General features: G+C 58.4%; 6 protein-coding genes across 7 annotated transcripts; all 6 read left to right on the forward strand.

The window, feature by feature from the left end:
* Positions 1-203: 203 nt before the first annotated feature.
* On the forward strand, positions 204-1499 carry ABB37_01180 (hypothetical protein; the record flags this gene model as incomplete). The annotated part of the gene is made up of 1 exon (XM_015797588.1): positions 204-1499. The coding sequence occupies exon 1, from the start codon at positions 249-251 to the stop codon at positions 1497-1499; it is 1251 nt and encodes a 416-aa protein (XP_015663108.1). The 5' UTR covers positions 204-248.
* A 535-nt stretch (positions 1500-2034) lies between these two features.
* On the forward strand, positions 2035-4091 carry ABB37_01181 (hypothetical protein; the record flags this gene model as incomplete). The annotated part of the gene is made up of 1 exon (XM_015797589.1): positions 2035-4091. The coding sequence occupies exon 1, from the start codon at positions 2202-2204 to the stop codon at positions 4089-4091; it is 1890 nt and encodes a 629-aa protein (XP_015663109.1). The 5' UTR covers positions 2035-2201.
* A 415-nt stretch (positions 4092-4506) lies between these two features.
* On the forward strand, positions 4507-9248 carry ABB37_01182 (cleavage and polyadenylation specificity factor- like protein; the record flags this gene model as incomplete). The annotated part of the gene is made up of 1 exon (XM_015797590.1): positions 4507-9248. The coding sequence occupies exon 1, from the start codon at positions 4626-4628 to the stop codon at positions 9246-9248; it is 4623 nt and encodes a 1540-aa protein (XP_015663110.1). The 5' UTR covers positions 4507-4625.
* Positions 9249-9800: 552 nt separating this feature from the next.
* On the forward strand, positions 9801-11217 carry ABB37_01183 (putative mitochondrial hypothetical protein; the record flags this gene model as incomplete). 2 transcript variants are annotated; one of them, XM_015797591.1, is made up of 1 exon in its annotated part: positions 9801-11217. In XM_015797591.1, exon 1 carries the CDS (start codon positions 9829-9831, stop codon positions 11215-11217), a length of 1389 nt encoding a protein of 462 aa, XP_015663111.1. In that variant the 5' UTR covers positions 9801-9828. The 2 variants fall into 2 exon arrangements, with proteins under 2 accessions (XP_015663111.1, XP_015663112.1); XM_015797592.1 differs by having other exon boundaries at positions 9804-11217.
* Positions 11218-11712: 495 nt separating this feature from the next.
* ABB37_01184 (putative RNA guanylyltransferase) lies at positions 11713-15654 on the forward strand (the record flags this gene model as incomplete). The annotated part of the gene is made up of 1 exon (XM_015797593.1): positions 11713-15654. Exon 1 carries the CDS (start codon positions 12274-12276, stop codon positions 15652-15654), a length of 3381 nt encoding a protein of 1126 aa, XP_015663113.1. The 5' UTR covers positions 11713-12273.
* Positions 15655-16747: 1093 nt separating this feature from the next.
* On the forward strand, positions 16748-19984 carry ABB37_01185 (hypothetical protein; the record flags this gene model as incomplete). Its single annotated transcript, XM_015797594.1, has 1 exon — positions 16748-19984. Exon 1 carries the CDS (start codon positions 17561-17563, stop codon positions 19982-19984), a length of 2424 nt encoding a protein of 807 aa, XP_015663114.1. The 5' UTR covers positions 16748-17560.
* Positions 19985-20637: the final 653 nt, after the last annotated feature.

Genomic DNA, 20637 nt, shown 5'->3' on the forward strand with positions numbered 1-20637 from the left:
TTTCAATTGACATGCGAGGCCGTCTGTATCACGCCGCCCCCGTCTGCTTTCCATTCTGTACTACTTCAAGAGAGGGAGGGAGAGAGAGAGATGTGCCTTCCCGTTCCTGCTGTACGACTCGACTCTGGCTGAAGCCACGTTTTTCTTTCCTCCGCCTTCCTTCTCATTCTCTCTCTGTTTCCGTGCGAAACCGACGTCTGCACAGCGATCCGGCAAAAGAGACTACACGAATACTGCGTGCTTCTCCAATGTCGAATGCCTTCATGGCCCAGCTCCCATACATCGGGACCACCTCCACACTCGGGTGGCACAACGATGTCCTTGCTCAATCCTACATGGACCACATCGTACAACGCGCGCGCGTGCTGTTGCCACGGCGCGGGTGGCGGGTGGGCGTCCTCAAAGAATTCTACCCTCGCGGTGCCTCGCTGCTTGGCCTCAACGTCAACGCTGGTAGTGAAGTCTGCGTCCGCTTCCGCGTGCCCGGCAAGCGAAACGAGTTCCTGCCCTTTCACGAGGTGTTGTGCACCGCCCTTCATGAGCTGACGCACTGCGTACACTCCCGCCACGACCGCGCGTTTTGGAACCTGTACTACGACCTCGTAAAGGAATGCGAGGCGCTCGAGGTGACAATGATCGCCCAAGGCAAGCAGTTATATCCGGCGGCCGCCTACGTCGCCAGCGATACCGCGATGAGGGGTTCCTCACCTTCTTCATCGCCCAGAAGGGCGAAGACATCACGTCGTGGCGGAGGTGGGATTGGTGGGCACCGACTGGGTGGTGAACAGCATTCTGCTGGCCGTGGCCGGGGTCGCGGTGCAGGCACAACCACACGCAGCCGGAATGGCACCGTCACCACCACCGCGCGACAAGGGAAAACGAAGAAGTTCGCCTCTGCGTCCCCAACGGGTCAAGATGGGAAATCAAGTGCGGCGTTTCCTGGTGAAGGCCGCCGCCTCGGCGAGAGTGCGGCTCTGCGGCCCTTCGACTCCGCGCCGGGCTTTACACCCACGCGAGACGTTCTACGTCGGATTCTCGCCGCTGCGGCAGAACGGCGGTCAAAGCAGACAGGCAGCGCAGAAGCTCCGAATCCATCCGTCAGGTCTTCCTCCATGGGTATTAGAGACTCCTCTCCATCGCCGGGAGACACGGAAGCAGATTCGAGAGAGGCAGTTTCCGATGAAGATGACGTTCCAGATCGCGTTCCGCCGAGTCAAAGTGCACTGGACGACAACGATGGTAGCTGGAAGTGTTCGCGCTGCGGATTCTGCAACGAGGCCGGCGCATGCGGCTGCCAGTTCTGTGACAACGATGACGACGACGCAGCATCGTTGCTGGACGAAGACGAGGTTGGTGAGCCACCGACAAAGAAAGTACGCGACACAGCGGCGACGGAGGAAGCTTCTGAAAAGCCATATCTCACTGCAAGTTTGCCGCTTGTACGTCTCGGCACGTCTCGCGACACCGCGGTGGAAATCAGCGGTGACGAGGATGATTGAGTTGTGATGGTGTCGTTTTCCTTTCGGTGTTCAGCTCCTCCTGCTTTTGCTGCCACTGTGACCACATTGTGACACCAACTGATTAACTCCATTCCTGGGAGTCAGCAACTGTGCAAATCCCCCGTTTGACTACCTACTTCTGCTCCGCATATTTTCTTATTCACGACCAACACGCTTGCACTTGCACGCACACACCACGCGGGTTTTTTCTTCTTCTTCTGCACCTCTACAAGAACGAAGAAACGATTCATTATCGCACTTGTTGCGGTGGATGGGAGAGAGCCCTCCTGTTCCTCGCATCAGCAGAGAGGAGATGTACAACAGAAAGCGGACAACTCAATTTAGAAAACTCCAGAGATGTGTGAGCTGTTCACTTTTGATATGAATACCTTGCGTGTCTTCTGTTTGTTTTCCTTTATTCGCAAGTAGCGCGTATTGCAATTGCCGGATATGATACGTACATCGCTTTGAGATCACATCCCCCCCCTCTCTCTCTGTCTTCTCCGTCTTTGTCCCACCTACTGTTGCGGATACTAGCATCGTTTCATTAAGAAAAAAAAAACAGCACGACACGCCAGCGCGCACACCAACTCTCCGTATCACATATTTGTTTCTCGCTAATAGACAACCCCCTTTGACCTCGTTGTTTGTGGGTCTGCGCATCTGCTTGTGTGCGTGTGTGTGTGTGTTCACCCTGGCGCAATGTCAGACCACCGCAAGGTAGCGACGAGCGGCGATACGGCCCTCTACACCAACATGGAGCACGCTGACCCCCTCGATGTCAACGAGAGCGTGGTGCTGCCTCCCAAAGCCGTCCCCACGCCCTACCGGCGTCCCCGCGACATACGGCTGTACCTCTCTGTCAGCAAGGAGTCCCCGGAGAGCGAGCACGACCTCCCGCTCTTCACCCCGCTCATCATGACGGAGTACTCGCACGGGCGACAGGGCATGACAGCCCCGTTCAACTCCCGTCGCCTCTCGGTCACCTGCATACCCGTCGAGGCGGCCACCGCATCTTCAGCGGGTGCATCGCCGAAGAAGGCGGCCAGCAGCCACACGCCCATAAGCCGCGTCGCCGCGCTGAAGCCGCCGAATGAGTGGAGTGTCCCTGGCACCGCCGTGCGGGACTGCTTCAGCTTTGTGCAGGACCACTGCACTCAGAAGTCGTGTGATGTGGAGGTGGAGCTGCACGTGTACGACTTATCACAGGGCTTTCTGAAGAAGTACAGTAATGAACTCGTCGGGGTCGAGACAACCGGGGTGTACCACTCCGGCATCGTCTGCTACGGGCTTGAGTTCTACTTCGAGGGCGGCATCGGCGTGACGGCGTCGGGCCGCACGCGGTTCGGCACCAAGTACAAAAAGCACCGCCTCGGAGTCACGCAGCGCACCGTCACGGAGTTCTGGCAGTGGATCGCGACGCGAGCGCTGCACGTGAACCAAATCCATGACTATCACCCTGTCCGCCACAACTGTCACCACTTCTCGAACGACGCGCTGCAGTACTTGGTGGGCGTGCAAGCGACGATTCCGCAGTACCTTTTCGACACCGTGAACACGCTCGTCAAGACCCCGCTTGGCGCGGCGGTGGCGGAGGCGATGACGCTCACGACCCGCGGCATTCAGAGCGTGGTGTCACGCCAGATGCTCTCGCGTGTGGTGGAGCGGCAGTGCAGCGTGGACATGCAGCTGAGCGCGTCTACGGCCTGTGGAGTGCTGGCGCTGCCCCCTACGGCGGCCGTCGTGTTCCGCGTTGTTGAACCCCACTTTGCTAAGCGCCTCCTGATGGGAATTAGTCCCTTCTTGAAAGGTCTAATTGCAAAAAAGCTGGTGAAGCCGGCGGCGCTGGAGGTGCTGGAGCAAACCGCAGATGCCCTGGTGGACGCCGTGGACACCATTCCGCCCAGGCTGATTCTCAACTACGTTGAGATGATCGTCGAGTCCCTCCTGCGCAGTCCGATGACGACGTGGGGCCCGATTTTTAACAGTCTGCGCATCGCTGTCTTGCATCGGGTGTGCCTCATCACCTGTGCCTTCCATCCAAAGCTGCTATCCATTTTGGTGCTGGCGGCGCGAGACTTTCCACGCTTGTTGCCCGATGGGCGAGTCGCCATGCTGCGCCTGCTGTGCAACCTCGCCTGCTCAACGCACGGCGCCATCATCTACACCGACGGCCGTTACCGCGACTCGTGGGTGTCGCTGGTGGGTCTGGGCTTGATGGACGCGAGCGCTGCCGTGGTGTACACAGCGGCGTGCCTCGCACTCAACCTGTCCCACTCCATCGTCATCACAACGAACCCGTCGCTGAAGCGCGACATGTCACAGCTGAACGACGAGCACTACGCATTGCGGCTGGTGACGCTTCTCCTGTACAACCTGCGCTTCCGCAGCGCGAAGCAGCTTCCGGAGCCGTCGTTTAACATGGCGCTGCTCGCCCTTTATCGACTCATGTCGAGCAACGCGGTCGCACTAGAGTACGTAGTGTACCATTCCTTTAAGCCGCACTACAGTGAGCTGCTAGACCGCTGCGAATCTAACGAAAGCCGTGCATTAGTTTGTCTCATCAAAACCATTGAGAATCTCTTCGGCTAAGCGAGTAGTGCAGTCACCAGTGCATCTATGGGCTTCTCTTGCTTTTTCTTCCACGTCACAGCTAGACTTATAGTGAGTAGGTTGTTGTGTAGATCGTGTCTTTTTTCTCCTACCTCACACGCACACACACAACACACAACAGACACCGTTGTACTTTAGCAAGTGGTTAAGGCGGCTTCGAAGGGCTGATCTAAAAAGAAAAAAGTGAAAGGAAGAGCGTGCATGCAAGGAGAAGGTGCAATCTCCTCGCGTTTTGCGGTGCTTTTCGACTCACCATCTCCAGCTGTCAACAGCGATGCAACGTTGATTATCTTGCTGCTTGCATTTCCGCGGTCTCTCTTCAGTGCTTCGAAGTGTTCCTCACTACTCCCCCTCCTCCTCCTCCTTTCCTTGTTTGTTTCCTTGTGTGCTGCGTAGTAATTTGTGCCTTTTCTCCTACCATTTTCGGTGTTTCTCTCCGGGAGAAGTGTCTTTGCTTGTCCGTGCTTTTGGTCTGTTGTACCGCCGATACACACAGGCACACACACACACAAAATGTTGCACACGGCGGTTGCACCGTCGTTGCCGGCCTCCGTTGTGACACACACGGTGTCAGGGTATTTCTTACCAGATTCGCTCGCCGCTCACAAAGCCAAGGAGGTGGTCGTCATTCGGCAGAATCACCTCACGCTGTACCGAGTCCAAACCTCGTCTACTTTGTCCGCGCTGCCCATCAACAGCAACCATGTTCCATTGGATCAGCTCGGTCAGGTTGCGGAGGTCAGCCTTCACGCTCCACCACTGGCAGCCGCTACATGCCACCCGTTTCGTGCGACGTCGGACATCTTAGTACTGCTGCTGGACGACTTCCACGTTTCCTTCTTGCAGTTCAACCCCGTCACGTTTCAGTTCGATACGGTTGCCCTTGTCCAGCTCGACGATCGCCAGCTCGTCTTGGACCGGTGCCCGCTCGACGCACTGCTGCGGGTGGACCAGACCGGTTCTTACGTTGCCGTTTTGGCGAAGCGCAGTGACGTTTTCTTCTTCCCAGTGCTGGAATTGTTAGACCCCGCGGCGCTCGCTGCAGCACGGGCGGAGGCGGCGGCAAACGACTCCACCGACGCCGCTACTTACTTCTCCTCTGATGCGTTGGGTAACGCGTCGGCTGCCGGAAATGATGAGGGTGCTGCGGCGTCCATCCAAGCGGCGGCGCCGGCGAAGGTGACGACTGTCGCACTGAATGCCTGGGGAGACGACGACGACGAGCACGATGACGAAGAACCGGAGGAGTATCAGCAGCAGCAGGAGCACGAGCAAGACGAAAAGAAGCCCCCTACCGCTAACGGTCCTTCAGAAACTCAAACGTATGGTGTTGAGGCATCCCTCGCGCCCGGGGCCGCGGTGCCTTTTAAGAAAGTGTCGACGGAGGCGGGTGCTGGCCCCTCCATGCTGCTGCGTATTGGCAGCGTCACGCACTGGTGCTTACAAGAGGTGAAGACGACGCTGCGGAATGTGCGTGACATGCAGTTTGTTGAGTCGGTTGGTGAGCCCCTGCTCGCCTTTCTGTTTGAGAAGTACCCCACCTGGGCTGGACGCGTGAAGTTGCTCGAGTGGCGCAGCAAAACGGTCGAGGCGAACATGCTCACCTGTTCCATCGAGTGGATAAAGGTGACGCTTGCAAACTCGGCCGCTCCACACATGCTGTCGTTAAGCGAGGTGGACGGTCTGCCCTATGATGTGACCAGCATGACACCCCTGCCCGCGTTTCAAGACGTCCCGTCAGCCGTTCTCTGCGTCAGTCGAAACATGTTGGTGCACGTCAGCACCAAGAGCGGCTACGGTGCCTACATTAACACGAACGGCGAAGACGAAGTCCGCAACTTGAAGTCGTCCGCGGTCACCTTTGCGAGTGTGCAGTGGCGCAGCACTTCCCAGGCGACGTCGACGGAGTTGGTGAAGGTGAACTTGAACTTCGCCAACGCGACGGTGGTGGTGGTGCCGAGCCACGCATCACAGGAGGAAGGTGAAGCGAGCAGTCAGCGTTTGCTGATCGTGACGGAGGACGATGGCACGGTGGTGGAAGTGCATTTGGTGAGTCAGGGGTACACCGTGGGCACGGTGGCAGTGGAAATCGTCATGACGGGCTGCTTCTGCGCCGCCTACGCCGCCGTGGACGCCACGCGATTCTTCTTCGGCGCAATGAACGGCGATTCGCGCTTTATCGCCTGCACCCCGCACGACCCGTGCAAGGTGGTGCAGCGCTTTATTGGCATCGGCCCCGTGCGAGATATGGACATTGTCGACACCACCACCACGACAAATCTCAACGCGGATATTTTGGACCCCTCGGTCCAGGCGTCCCCGTTTGCGGATCTCTACCGCAGTGTGGAGCTGGAGCCGCAGCCGTCTATGACTGCGGTGCAGCAGCGCGCGGTGATGGACCTGGCCTTGTGCTCCGGCACTGGCTCCGCTGGCACCCTCTCCGTGCTGCGGCGATCCGTTCGTAGTCGCGTGGTACGCCATGAGGAGCTGAACGCTATTTCGGTCTTTTTTCTTGAGCCCTCGCTGCCGCACTCGCAGAAGCGTCGGCGCGAGGACGAGGGGGCGGCAGCGGCGGGTGCGTCAAACGGTGTCCTCAACGCGGGTAGTGTCGTAGCTCAGTTTCCGCATCTGCTCATCTCTGGCATCAACTTTTCTATCCTCTTCGCCGTCCGCAGTGATTCGGTGCAGCAGGTGCGCGGTGCGGCGCTGAGCGTGGCCGCCCGCACCGTCTACGCCGCCCACCTCGACTGGCTCGGCGCCCTCCTTCAAATCACCGAGGCTGAGGTGCGACTCTTGTCGGTGGACGGCAAGCGCAAGATGGCGAGTGCGGAATTCCAAAGTATCCCAGCGCTGCAGAGTAGTGGGGCTGGAGGAGGAAGCGCAGCAGTCGCAGCGAACCTGGCCTTGTCCGCCTTTGTCATCGAGAAACACCGTCGCGTGTTGGTGCGCTTCACGAACGGGCAGCTGCTGTCCATCGCGCTGGAGGGAACTAAAAACGTGACCAATGCAACAGTCCTGTTGAGCAACGTCGCCGCGATGGCGTGGTGGCCCTCATCGCAGGCGCTCGTCGTCATTCAGAACGCAAATCTCGTGCTCTACGAACTGCCGCCCGCTCGCGGCGAAAGCGTCAACTTAACCGAACACTCGGTGTTCCCCAACTTTGCCCTCATCCCACCTTTTGCGGTTGAAGGGGTCGAGACGCCAGCGGTGAAGCTGCGCGAGCGCCTCAACGCGGAGCCTCTGCCCACGGTCACCCACCTCGCCGTCTTCGATCAGCACGAGAACCCGGCGAACTCCGCCGCGCCCACCGAGGCGACGCTCGTGCTGATTCTCTCCTCTGGCGAGCTGGTCACGTACCGCGTCGTCCCGCCGGACGGCTACGCGCCCCGACGGTGCATCAAGCAGGTGTACCACATCCTCGACGTGGTGCCGGAAACGGATCTCGTCGAGTCCGTCGAGACTCGCAAGCGGCGCCTGCAGGAGGAGCGGGCCCGCCTGGCGAGCGTGACGCGGCAGATGCGGCACTGCACCGAGCGCCTGATCGCCTTTCAAGGCCTGCAGAACCGCTACAAAGGCCTCTACGTCTGCGGGCAGACCCCTGTCTTCCTCATCTACCACCCGCCGACAAATCAGCTCATCGCGACGCGGCACCACAACATGAGTGCGGTGCGCGGCTTCGCGCCGTTTCACTCCCGCCACGTTCAAGGCGGCTTCGTGTACTGCGCGGAGGGCTTTGTGCACTTCGCCACGATGCAGCCCTTCGGCGAACTGATTAACAGCGAGGGGTGGTGGCTCGAACGGGTGCGACTCGGGTGCACGCCGCACCGCATCACGTACTCCCCCGCTGCGCACGGCTGCTTTGTGGTGGCGTCGCGGCCGCAGCCATTTGCGCCGAAGAAGGCGCCGTTCGATGTGCAGCTGCGCATGACCGAAGACGAAGAGGGCAACCGTATGTCACATGTCGTGCAGCCCGTCGCTCTGCCGCCGCTCTCCGTGACGGCAGGCGCTCCAGTGCCGATGAACGAGCGCTACGAAGTGCAGTTCTTTTCCACGGCCGATTGGCAGTGCACGGACCGCTTTGTGTTAGATGAGAACGAAAAGGTGCTGGCGACCACGTTGATGAAGGTCACGCGCGACACCACCATGGACGCGCCGGGCACTGCCACCACCGCGCCCGTCTGTGCGTTGGCCACCGCCTACCCTCTTGGCGAGGACGTCACCAGTCGTGGACGCATCTTGCTCCTTGCGACGTCGCATTTGGACGGACGTGCGCAGCAGCTGCGCAGCGTGCACGACGAACCGATGAAGGGTTCTGTCACAGCCATCACGAGCGTCGCGGACGACTGTGTGGCAGTGGCAGTGGGCGGGACGGTGCGTGTGTACCGCTACGACGCAAACAAAGCGAACATGGCGACAATGGCCATCCTGTACGCCGGCGCTTATGTCACGCACCTCTCCGCCTTCCGCGACTACCTCGTTGTGGGCGATCTTTTCCATTCCATCTTGTTTGCGCGCTACAGTGCGGAGAACCACACAATTACGATTCTCGGCCGCGACACGAGCACTACCTCCGTCGTGTTCAACGACATGCTCTACCACGACTCCCGCTTTGGGTTGGTGGTGTCGGACGATCAGCGCAATTTAATCTGCATGCAGTACAGACCACGCGTGCAGGAGGAGCCCGGGAAGCCACCGAAGGTGCTGGAGGCGCTTCTCAACGTGGGTGGGGAATACCGCTTAGCAGGCGGCGTCATGACGAAGATGATCCGGCTGCGCTGCGCCACCAAAGATGCGAAGAGCAGCATTGCGATTTACGTGACGAACAACGGCGAGGTCGGCTATTTGGTTCCGTTGGGTGATCAAACGAGTCGAACCGGGCAGTGGGTGGTGCGTCGTCTGCAGACCGAGGTGGCACACGCCGCGGGGCTTCCACCTCGCATGTTTCTCTCCTTCAGCCAAGACGATCCGCTGCGCTCGTTGAAGGGCGAGGAGTGGCTCCTGCACGTGCCGCTGCTGATGCAGCTATTCCGGCAAGACCTGCGGACGCGCAAACTAATCGCTGCTGCCGCGCAGACGCAGCTGGACCGTGCGCTGAACGTCGGGGCGACGGTGGCGGCTGAACTGGGAGCCATCTAGCGGTGTAGATACTATGTTGTGTGTGTGTGTGTGTGTGTGTGTGTGTGATTGCAGTTGTTTTTGTTGGGGCCGTTGCTTAAGTTCTGTTGTTTCCAATTTGGCCGGTGTCGGCGTACACACATTTTGGCTTTCTAACTTTTATGACGTTGTGTGTAAAGGATAGACATTGAGGCGCAAGTCGTTTTGAACCGCGTGAGTCGCTGCCTGCAGTGCTCGCGCTGACAACTTAAATAAACGAACGAAGAGAATTCCCTGAGCAACGAGCACCGTACCACAGCAGGAACAACCTGCGTCGACGCTTTGGTCGGCAGGTCATGTGAATCGATTGCAGCTGCATCACTGTCGATGTTTCGATCATGCCGCTGCCTTTTTCTGCCCTATTAACGCTATGCCCAATTTGTAATCTAAAAGGAAGCGAAACGGAAGCGCAGCTGATGCTTGGACAGTGTGTGCTGCTGATTTCATTTTCCTCTGTGTTTTTTGTTTTTCCTCTACCTTTCTGCCTTCCTGTTGGCTAACCGGCTGTTTGTGCAAACCTATGGTTATTCGTTGAGTAGCAGGCGAAAGAGAGACAACGACGATGCGGCGTAGCAGCTTCCGCAGGCGCCTCTGCGCGTCGAGAGGCTTTCGACCTCATTTGCACCAAAGCCCCTGCGTAATTTGCAAGTCCGCTGAAGCCGCGTATCTTTCGGAACAGGGGACGAACTCTGCCGCGACTCAAGCGAGTTCTCTGAGGAAGGCAGCGGCGTCTCCTTCTTTGCATACAACAACAGCAGCTCCGTTGTTCTCATCAAAGCACCAAGGGGAGCCAGCAGCCGCGGCTTCGCTGGTGGAGCAACGCCGCGATGCCTTGTTGCAGTGGCTGCAGACTTTTACTGTGAATGGTCGACTTCGTTCTTCTACACGCTTCGCCGACATTGAAACGGTCTCCCCTCCGTTGATCACCAATAGCGAGGAGTTTGAGGCCTGCTACGGCGCGTATCTCCGCAGCGACGACGCAGAGGTAGAGGAAGATCGCTACATCGCGCTTCTGCAAACACTAGATCAGCAATGCAGTCGGGTGAACGTGACACAGCAAACTGCCGGCCGCCCTTGTGATGGTCAACGGACAAGTTCTGCAACTTCGTCGTCTATTCGGCTCCCGACCCGCTTGGTCGTACCGCTTGTTGGGACCAACACCGCAAAGGACACAGCAGCACATTTGAATTCCTCCACTTGTACTGAAGAGAGAGCAGGAAACGTCTTTGAGACACACGTACGTCGGCTGTTTCCTTCCGATACCGCGGCTGTCGCCAAGCAGCTTGCGTTTCAGGACGCCCTCCTGTCGATAGAAGAAGTTTTTCATGCGCAGGGCATTGCGTTCTTTCTCGCTTTCGGAACGGCGTTGGGTGCTCGACGGAGTGGCTGCTTCATCCCCTACGATGAGGATATTGATTTGGGCGTCCTGTACACCGAGCTGTGCGCTAGTCCGCCGGAGCATGCCGGAGGCGGGACGTCACCGGTGTCGGACCTGCAGAGGGTGCAAGACCGTCTGTTTCAGCTCATCGACGCGTTGGCCGCCACCGGGATCTTTCTCGTGTTCGACGTCTGCGGGGCTGTCGAAAAGGGGTTGGAGCTGCGCCTGTTGCACACGCCGACGAACACGCGCGTCGATATCAATTTGTTCTATCCGCCTGTGCCGGGCAGCGACGATGTCATCGTGCAGGCGGAAGGCCCTTTTCTGTGGGCATCCTCATTTTATGAGGCTGCTGGCCGACGGGCGCATCAGATGTACCGCTATCGTCACCAGCCCTTCGACAAGGAACTGACACGTCTGCCCTTCTGCACCCGAACGCCCGACGCGGACGGTTTCTGGGTGCCACCGGAGCGCTACCTGACGGAGAACTACGGAGCTGACTGGCGGACGCCGAAGCAGTACACGTACGCGGAGGGCCTCGCCAGGGAGTTCCACAATATCATCGACGAGTGAACACACGCTGTTTGTCGTTCTTATGGGGAAGGAAAGCGTAGCAGCTTCCTCGTCCGTGCTCAGGCGGCTGCGGAAAAGGTTACACATTGCTGTTGCCGTTGAAACAAAGGCTTTTGGGTTACACACACATCATTCCACGGTTCTTATCACTGAACTGAAACACATATATACGTGTATCTCGTGCGTACCACAAAAAAAGGAACTTGGTTTTTTCCATTTAAACCGATTGCCGTCAACGTCTGGGTTTTGGATGCCTGTCCATGTGTTCGAAGGTACAATGTACGAGTGTCGTTGACACGTTGCAACGTGTACAGGAGAAAACGCATTACTTTTCCCCACTCTGAGCTTGTCGTCTCTTGCGCGTTCTCCGCCGCTTGTTTCTACAACTGTACCTCTTCAAAACCCACGGATCTATCTGCTCTATTTTTGTTTCTACAATTAATTTGCGTTGCTTGCACGCACGCACTCACACGAATTGCCATAATTCTTTCTCGAAGTAGTAGTAGGAGTAGTGGAACCCCTTTTTTGTTTATTTCCCTGTTTGCGTGTTGTTGTGTTTTTTTCTTGTTTTTCTTCCCTCGCTTTATCATAACTGTGCTCGGCTTAATACACTTGTGGAAGGTTTAACAGAGAAAGTCGAGAGAAGTGTTGTTGCGTGTCAGAGTGCCCGTCTACATGCTCAATTTATAACCAGATAAGCCACAACACTATTGGTAGACCAGAACCCCACCCCCAAAAAATATCGCGAGCACAGCAGGAGACGTACAATTTTGTTCCTTCCTTTTCCTCGCCGCGGCTACCTTCAGAGAGCACGTCTGTGAAAATCTCGTGACTGCCGATATTCTGTCCGCGCCCGTACTGAGTTCGGCAGCAACCTGTGAGCTTCGTTGTGCATCTGCCGTGCTTCGTTCTCTTTCGTGTGTCGTAGGAACCGTACGGAACCGCAGTCACTCTGAACTGCTTTCCCTCTGGCTGCGCTGGGGAGTGTTCGCACTCAAAGTGTGTTTGGATTATTATTTCCCCGTGTGTGCGCGTGCGTGTTTGCCGGCGCCTACCATGAGCCTCAACCCCAACGCACCGTCCTTCGACCCCACCGCGAAGCCGTTCATTCCGTCTTTCCTGCGGAACGACCCGCTTGAGCCCTACGTCCCGCCGGTGTACCAGGCGGCTCCCCTGTTTGCGCCGCAGCTGGGCAGCCTGGCGAGCGGCGCCGTCGGGGAGGATGACATCCCACTCGTCTCGGGTTTTAAGCGGAACAGCAAGGTGGCGCTGCCCACGCCCGACGCGCAGGAGACACCGACCAGCGCGGGTGCAGGTGGTCCCGGCGTACGCAATGCCTCGTCGATGAGCCCTGCGAGTACGGCCACCGGCACCGTCCAGCAGCAGCAGCAGCAGCAGCCGATGTGGCGCCAGCAGCCCTCGCTGCCCGGCACCGCCAGCGCGTTCCCATCTCGTCCACCGAACCCAAACGGCCCTGCCGCCACGATGGGCGGCAGCGTGAATGCCTCCCTCAACGCGAGCACCGGTGGACGTGTCAACTCGCACGCAAGTCTCTCCAGCGCCAGCGCACCAGACGGAGGGGCAGAGAAGCAAGAGCTCGATCAGCCCCCCTTCCTTGGGTGGTCCATGCGGCGGCAGGCCTCCACGAGCCCGTCCAGCACCCAACTCGGCATCCAGCAACAGAGTCCCACCAGCCGCTACACCGTCCAGCAGCCTGCAGCACCGATGCAGCTGTCACCTGCGTCGCTCTCCCGTTCCCAAGACCGCGCCGGTCTCTCCCTGGGGGCCCATCCCTTCTCTCCTCCGTACGGCGGCGGCGGCGGGACGCACTCGCCCAACTTGCCCAGCGGCGGTCCGATGTCGCAGCCACACTCACCATCGCAGATTGCACCGCCACAGCCTCGGCAGCAGCAGCAACAGCAGAGCTACCCGTCCAAGATTGCGCCTGCGGTGCCCCGAAGTGCGCAGGAGCGACAGGCGGCAGCAGCAGCAGCAGCAGCGGCGGCGGCGGCCTCTGGAGCTGGCACGTCTTCCAATAATACAAATGCGAACACCAGCCCGTCTGTCAGTGGCAACTTCCTGGACAAGTCGCCGTCCCTTCCCGGATCGCAGCAACCGTCTCCGCCGCAGTTGCAGCGCGGCCCGTCATCTCCCGGTGTGCCGGCGCCGCGGTCGGAGGTGTTTCAGCAACAGCAGCAACAATTACAGCGCCAGCAACAGCAAACAGCCAGCACCACCACCACCGAGCCCGCCTCCCCTCCACCGGCGCCGGTACGAACGACGCCCAGCCCAAACAACGACGCCCCAGTCAACATACCCCCGCGCATCACCTCCGCGCCCATGTCACGAATGATGCGCACAGGTGCTGGCGTCGGTAATCCTTCCACCTACTCGCTCGCCGCCGCTATGAACACTGCCGCGCCCTACCCCGGACTCGCAAAGGGATTAGTAAGCGGTGCTCACCCCTCCCCCTCGACTCTACCGCCGCCGCCGCCACCACCACCCCCGCAGCTGCCGCGTGCGCCGCCAAGTATGGCCGGGGTCGGCGCCACCGGGTACCCCAACAATTTGCCTAACAGCGGCAGTTCCGCCGCGGGGCCGACCCAGTCGTCTGCGCACGGCTCGCCGTCCGCATCGTCGCCGATTTCCACTCGCCCCATTACGGTGTCTGCGGTTGCAGCCGTCGCTGCCGCTGCCCCTCGTCGTGGCGGCCTCACCGGCTGGCGCCCGCCCCAGTTCGGTCGCAAGGCTGCCCCCACCAACGCGAACCCCCTCGTGGTGCTCATCTTTGGCTGCCGCGGCTCTGGCAAGACGACGCAGGCCGAAAACGTTGCGGAGCGTTACCATCTCCTGCACCTGTCCTCGGGCGACATGTACAAGGAAGGCAAGCAGCCCTACGTCGAGGTGGAGCAGGCGGTGAAGGAGCACTTTGGCCCGGATGCGAAGGACCGACAGTACAACGGCGTCGTGCTGGATCGCTTTGTCGCGACGGGTGAGATGGACGCGTACTACCTGCAGGCGTCGCTCAACGTATGCAACCTACCCGTTCCCATCGTGTTCTGGCTACAGCTGGACCCCAAGGAGGGCATCAAGCGGGCCCAGCAGCGCGGCGACCAGAAGGCGGGGGCCGACCACTGGCGCTACGTGGAGCAGCGCGCGCAGGCCGAGGTGGCCGATCATGTGTTCAAAAAGATCGGCGTCTTGCACCCCATTGACTGCAACATGATGGATGCGCGGCGGGCGTGGGAGCGCATTCACAGCATCATCGACGGCCTGTTCCCCACACGTAGCCGCAACATCCGCCTGCCCGTTGCCACCCCGGTGCCCGGGTACGAGCACTTTCATCTGTTGGACGACTACAGCGACTTCCAGCAGCTGACGAAGGAGGTGCACGCGGCGATCGGCAACACCGCTGGGCGCACCGACAGCGCCCCCCTCTCCAGCATCGGCGGCTACGTCGACGCGAGCTCCTTTGCCAACCGCAGCGAGTGCAAGAAGATGTCGAGTATGTACGTCACCCTCAAAGTGGATGGTCAGCGCTTCCTCATCGTGAAGCACGGCCACTTTGGCGTGCTCGGCTTCCCGTTTCTCTTCACCGGCTGCTACGACTTCAACGTCCTCTTCGACTCGCTGGCGTTCCCGAGCGCGTACGACATGGTCGACGCACGCCAGGACGAGGCGGTCGGAATTGAGTGGATGCTCGACGCGGAACTCAGCACGACCGGCGATTCGGAGCACCCGGAGCCGATTCTGCACATCATCGACTTTGTCTACTTCGGTGGCAAGCAGGCGAAGCGCACGCTCTTTGCGGAGCGTTACGAGCTGCTGAATAGGTGGTTCAAGGCGATGATCGACCACAGCGGCGAGGCCGGCGCCTACGCGTCGGTGGTGCTGAAGCAGTACGTGCCCATTAACGAGCTGCCGACGCTGCTCCCTCGCATGGAGGACGCGCCGTTCGCGGTGGATGGTCTTGTGTTTCAGGCGAACAGCCTTTACAAGTTCGGCCTTGACAAGCTCCTGCTCAAGTGGAAGCCGCTGGAGCTCTGCACCGCCGACTTCCGTCTCATGAACAGCAGAGAGGTGGACGTGGAAGAGGAGGACGGCTCGCCTGCGACGGAGTTTGAGCTGTACACGACCGATAACGAGCGCGAGGTCCCCTACCCCGGCGCGGTGGGCTTGTTCTCTGAGGTGGAGGTGCGTGGCTTTCAGCTGCGCAACAGCGTTATTGCCGAGCTCGAACTGGACACGGTGCGAGAAGGCACGAACGTCAATGGACACCCGGAGACGATCTGGAAGCTGCACCGCCTGCGCGCAGACAAACCCCGACCCAACAAGACGGCCGTGGTGGACAGCATTGTCAGCCTGAAGCACCTCACCTACGAGGAACTGCTGGAGCAGTGCAAGGCGCTACACTTCACGGGGCAGCCGAAGAACTGAATCGGAGAATAAGGGGAGGAAGATAGCAAAAAGTCAAGTAGAACAGAATGAGGAACTCAGCAGATGCAACCTTCTCACAGTCTTTTTTCTTCTGTACAGTGAACACTAAACATGCACCAAAGCACTACGCACCTCTGAGGGCTTAAAACAGAAAAAGAAGAACTGAACGATTTTTTTTTTGTCTTCTTCGCGCTTCGAACATTAAAGTTGCTGTTGCGGAGGCTGTCCGCGCAGCTTCCTTTTGGAGTGCCTGTGGCGGAACTATTTCTTGCTTGCTAAACTTTTGCTTCTTCCTTTTCAACGATCAACTTTACCCCTCTTATTATTTTTCCCCCAAACAGAGGAGCGGCTACTCTCGTTGTCATTGATGTTTTCGTTGCAGAGCGTTGCTCCGAGGTCCCACATTCGTCGTCGGCAGCGGGGACGTGCATTTCCGTCATTGTTGCTTTTCGCCTTATTACACGCATAAAACAAAATATCTGTTTTTATATAGCACTTTTCTTCGTTGTTGTTACTGTCTTCTTCTGTAATCAGAAAGCGGGTGTTTGTGTGTGGGTGTGTGTGACTTCTTTCAAAAGTGAAAGAGCTCCGTTGCCACTGCGGAGGTTTTGGTTAAATACCGTAATGCCGTGTAGTATTGCTGCCGCTCTAAACTCTAATGTAACGTGGAAGACGAATTCTGTACAAAGAAGGAGTACAAAATGTACCGCATTGGCGTGAGAAAACGCCGCATCTCGACGCGTTGCGGGAAGACCCCTCCTCCCTTCCAGTGTGCTTCCTTCCGAATCAGGATACACACGTCGAGCGAATTTGCTGTTTACTACTGAGCAACCTTGTAAGGAGAGGCGAATGGGCTCACAGTTGTCTGCGTGTCATTTGTCTTCCAAGAATTGCGTCGGACTGTGCTCGCAGACACACACACACACACACACAAAGGAAAAAGATTTCATGTAACGTGCTGTGCGCCGTTTACCAATGCGTGTGCCTCTCTTTTTCTTCGAGTAACTATCCTGGCTCCCTCTCACGTTCTCGCTGCGGTGTGTTGTTCCTTCTTTCTTTTCTTGAACCTCATCACGGATCGCTGCCGGCCCGTAGAAGAGTGCTATTTTTTTTGTCCTTTTTTTGCGAGTCGAGAAAACAAACCAACCAAACGACCGAAGAGCTTTATCAGTAGTATTTGCAGGGTTTATTTCTGTGCTCTTTCGTTTGTGTGTACGGCGTGTAAGCGGTCGGTTTTTGCTGTCGCGTGTGGGACTTACCCTTTTTGCGCGCTTGTGTCGTGGTGGTGTATTGAGCTACAAGCCCTTTGAGCGGCTGTTCGAGCCACGGCTGTTATACGTGTGTTGCCCACCTATTCGTGCGTAGCACATTACTTACCCTTTGTGCTCTGGGTTACTATTAACACAACATTTCTTGGCTTCGTTCACAACCCTCCTCCCCCCTCTCCACACACCCGCACACACACACACACACACACACACGATCAGACGATCAGAGAAGTCAGAGCAATTGCCGCTTTTTCTGTTTTTTGACGACGGGCAGCCCCACTGGCAAAGCAAAGGGCAGCACGCAGAAGCGGACACTGTGGGAGAAAAACTTCCTTCTTGTTGCGATTGATTATTGTTTCTTTAGCCTGCTTGCTTGTTTCTCCTACCGTCTGTGTCGCACCCTCGAGGCATTGTTGTTTTTTGTTGTTGTTGTCCCATTCATTGCTTCTTCAGCTCCGCTGTCGATCACACCGAGAGGGTAGGCAGCGAGTTTGATACCAAGCGGTACTTCTCAGCGTCTTTCTTTGTGTTGTTTGCAGAGCGTCGCTGCGGAGAGGCTTGAGCGTCTTTTTTCTTTCTTATCTTAACTAAGCGAATTCCTGTCCCTTGCTGGTAGGGTTTTTTCCCGCCTTTCCACCATGTCCAATCTTAACCCGAACGCCCCTTCTTTTCCGGTCGGCAACTACCAGCAGCCAAACATGAACAACAACAACAGCCAGGGCTACGGCAGCAACGCTGGTGGCGGCGGAAGCGGCGGCATGATGCCAAACGACAGCTACGGCGGCGGCCCGATGATGTACGAAAACAACAACGCCTACGGACCGGGCGGTATGGGCGGCGGCGGCCGCGGCTACAACGCCGGCGGTAACTACGGCGCGAACAACCAGGGCGGCAACTACGGCCCCAGCGGAGGTAACTACATGAACGGCAATCAACCGCACGGTGGCTTCTCGCCAAACCCGCGCATGGGTCGCCCGGGTCCGTCACGGGGACCGGGCCCGCACAACCAGTACCACGCCCCCAATTCGAACATGATGGGCGGCGGCAACATGCGTCAAGGCAACTACCGCGGTCCAGCGATGTACCCCGGCAACGGATCGATGGACATGAACAACAACTACGACCAGCCCCCACCGCAGCAGCAGCCGCAGCACCTGCAGATGTCAATGCCTCAGCAGCCGCACCCCATGCGGTCCAGCAACAACATGGGCATGAATAATAACATGATGGGTAGTGGCGGTGGTCCTCGCATGCCACCACCACCGCAGCAGTACGGCGTCAACAGCAACAATAACCCGCGCGGCCCCATGCCCGGCATGGGACCCGTCATGGGCAACCAGAGCGGCGTGGTCTCAAGGAACCCGAGCGCGCCGCCGCCGCCGATGCCGGCACCGCCGACCCCACCCGCGGTGGTCGCCCCAGCGGTGACCCCTGCCGTGGCGGCCCCGTCGTACCTGACGAAGACCACCCCGCGTGTGGTGATGGTGGTGGGCTACAAGCAAACCGGCAAGACGACTGTGGCGAGGGCGATTGCGGCCAAGGAAGGGTTCGAGTACGTATCGTTGAAGGGGCCGCGGGACGAGGGCAGCGGTGAGAAGAACGAGGAGGTGAAAGAGGCAGCCCCGCTGGAGCGGTTGGCGGCGCTGCGGGCGGTGCTGGAGGAGAAGTCCGCGCGGAAGGGCCTCGTGTTGGACGACGCCTTCACGACGAACCGCTTTCACGCCCACTACGTTCTGCACTACCTGGCGAGGGCGGGCCTGCAGCTAGACGCGGTGGTCGCCCTGCTTCCCGAGCTGTCCCTGCTGGTGAAGCGCGGTGTGACGTTCGACACGATCGGTGACAAGACCGCCCACCCCGAGGCATTCGAGTTTGCCTCGAGCTTAGACCAATCGAGCGTTGTTGCCATTGTCGATGACATGAGCGTGAAGGAGGTGGTGGCAAAGGCCACCGAAGAGGTCTCGGCGCTGCTCAGGACGAACCCGCCCGCCGTGACGCTGGAGGAGGTCTTCTTCGTTCCCAGCTGCCCGCTTGTGACGGATCCGGAGCGGGTGGAGGAAATTTTAGAAGCGGAGCGCAGCACCATCAAGCGTGATCTCCCGTACAACTTCTCGTACTCGGAGCCGAACTTCGTCGTCGATTACGTGCAATTTGTGCAATCCGCGGCGAAGCTGCCGCATTACCTGGTGACGCCGTGGATGTGGGGTGACAAGGTCTCCCTCATCGGCCACGACACCGGTGTCTTTGTGCACCTCACCTCGTACAACATTCTCTTCCAGTGGAACAACGTGCCCACAGCACTGCAGGAGCTCGTGAAGAAGCTGAAGAGCGAGGCGGTGGCCGCGGCCACCCCTGACGCCCCTGCCGACCCACTGCTCTTCTCCGTCGAGGCCTCCATGCTGAACGACGTCTTCTACATCTCCGATATGGTCGTCCTCGGCAAGCGGAAGGGCGGGGAGATGATCCTGCACGACCGGGTGAAGCTGCTGCACGAGTGCTTTGGAAAGTTGCCCTCGACCGGGGTGGTGCGCCTGCTCGAGCACTTCAACGTCAGCAACATCAAGGACTGCCTAGAGGCCTACAAGGACATTAGCCGTGGCGCCATTTTCGTGAACCCCGACGGCATCGAGTACGGCTCCTACGACGTCTACAACTTCGTCTACCCGTGCGAGACGCGGAAGACGGTCCGGCTGCGCATCTGGGACGGTCGCGTGACGGACGACACGTGGAATTTTGATTGCTACGTGCGGGAATGCAAGGTCGAGGTGCCGGCCACCAGTCGCTCCACCGGTACGAACTCGCTGCCGGTGGTGATCGGCGACGGCGATGTGGAAGAAAACGTGATCAACGACGGCAACATTGTGGAGTGCGTGATGGAGCGCGTCGCGGCGAAGGGCAAATCGAAGGAGAAGAGCGCCGTTCTTAACTTCTGTCGCCGTTGCAAGTGGGAGGTGGCGCCGATTACGCAGTTTTACATGTGGGCCTTCGCCGACCCACCGCGCTGGTCGACGGAGTCGTTCCTCGACGCCTGTTCTACCATCGCCGGCGTGCGTCCGACGATGTAGAGAACCAGTGAAGACGTGTGAGGGAATAGAAGAGCGCTGCGTTTTTGTGTCGACGTCGCAGCGCAGACTCCACTCTTGCTGCTACCGTTGTTGTTGTTGTTGTTTTGCCTCTTGCGTAGCACCGGGCACACACAGGTGAGCGTTACCGCACCGTTGAAAAGGTGACGGACTTGTTTGACGTTACCTTCGTTCTTTTCATTGTTTTCTTTTTTCTGTGTGTGTGTCTCTCGCCTCTTTCGCATGTTCTGATTTATTGCAAGAAAGGGCCGAGACGAAAAGGTGATGCAGCGGGCGGGCTCGCTCTGGTGTTGGTGCACACCGACTCGTACGAGGGAGTCTTTTCATTTGTTTTGGATGTCGTTGTTTTTTTTTTTCCTTTTCCCCCGCTGCGTGCTTGCCGTCATAGCACCGAGTGCTTTTCTAGCGTAGAGAGAGAGAGAGAGAGAAAAGGGTGACGATCCAGAGAACGGTGTCGCCATCGTGTGAATAGGATGGGGAAGAGAAACGCGGCGCGCAACGAAGGTGGACAACAGTGCACGGCTGGGGAGCACGTACACTCTTTTTCGTTTTTCCTTTTTGCTGTTGCCCGGCTGATTATCTTCTATTGGCTTGCTAGTTTGTTTCGACGTTGCGTAGAACCGTTCTACATGGAG

Source organism: Leptomonas pyrrhocoris (genome assembly GCF_001293395.1).
Source record: "Leptomonas pyrrhocoris isolate H10 chromosome Unknown, whole genome shotgun sequence".
Lineage (NCBI taxonomy): Eukaryota > Euglenozoa > Kinetoplastea > Trypanosomatida > Trypanosomatidae > Leptomonas > Leptomonas pyrrhocoris.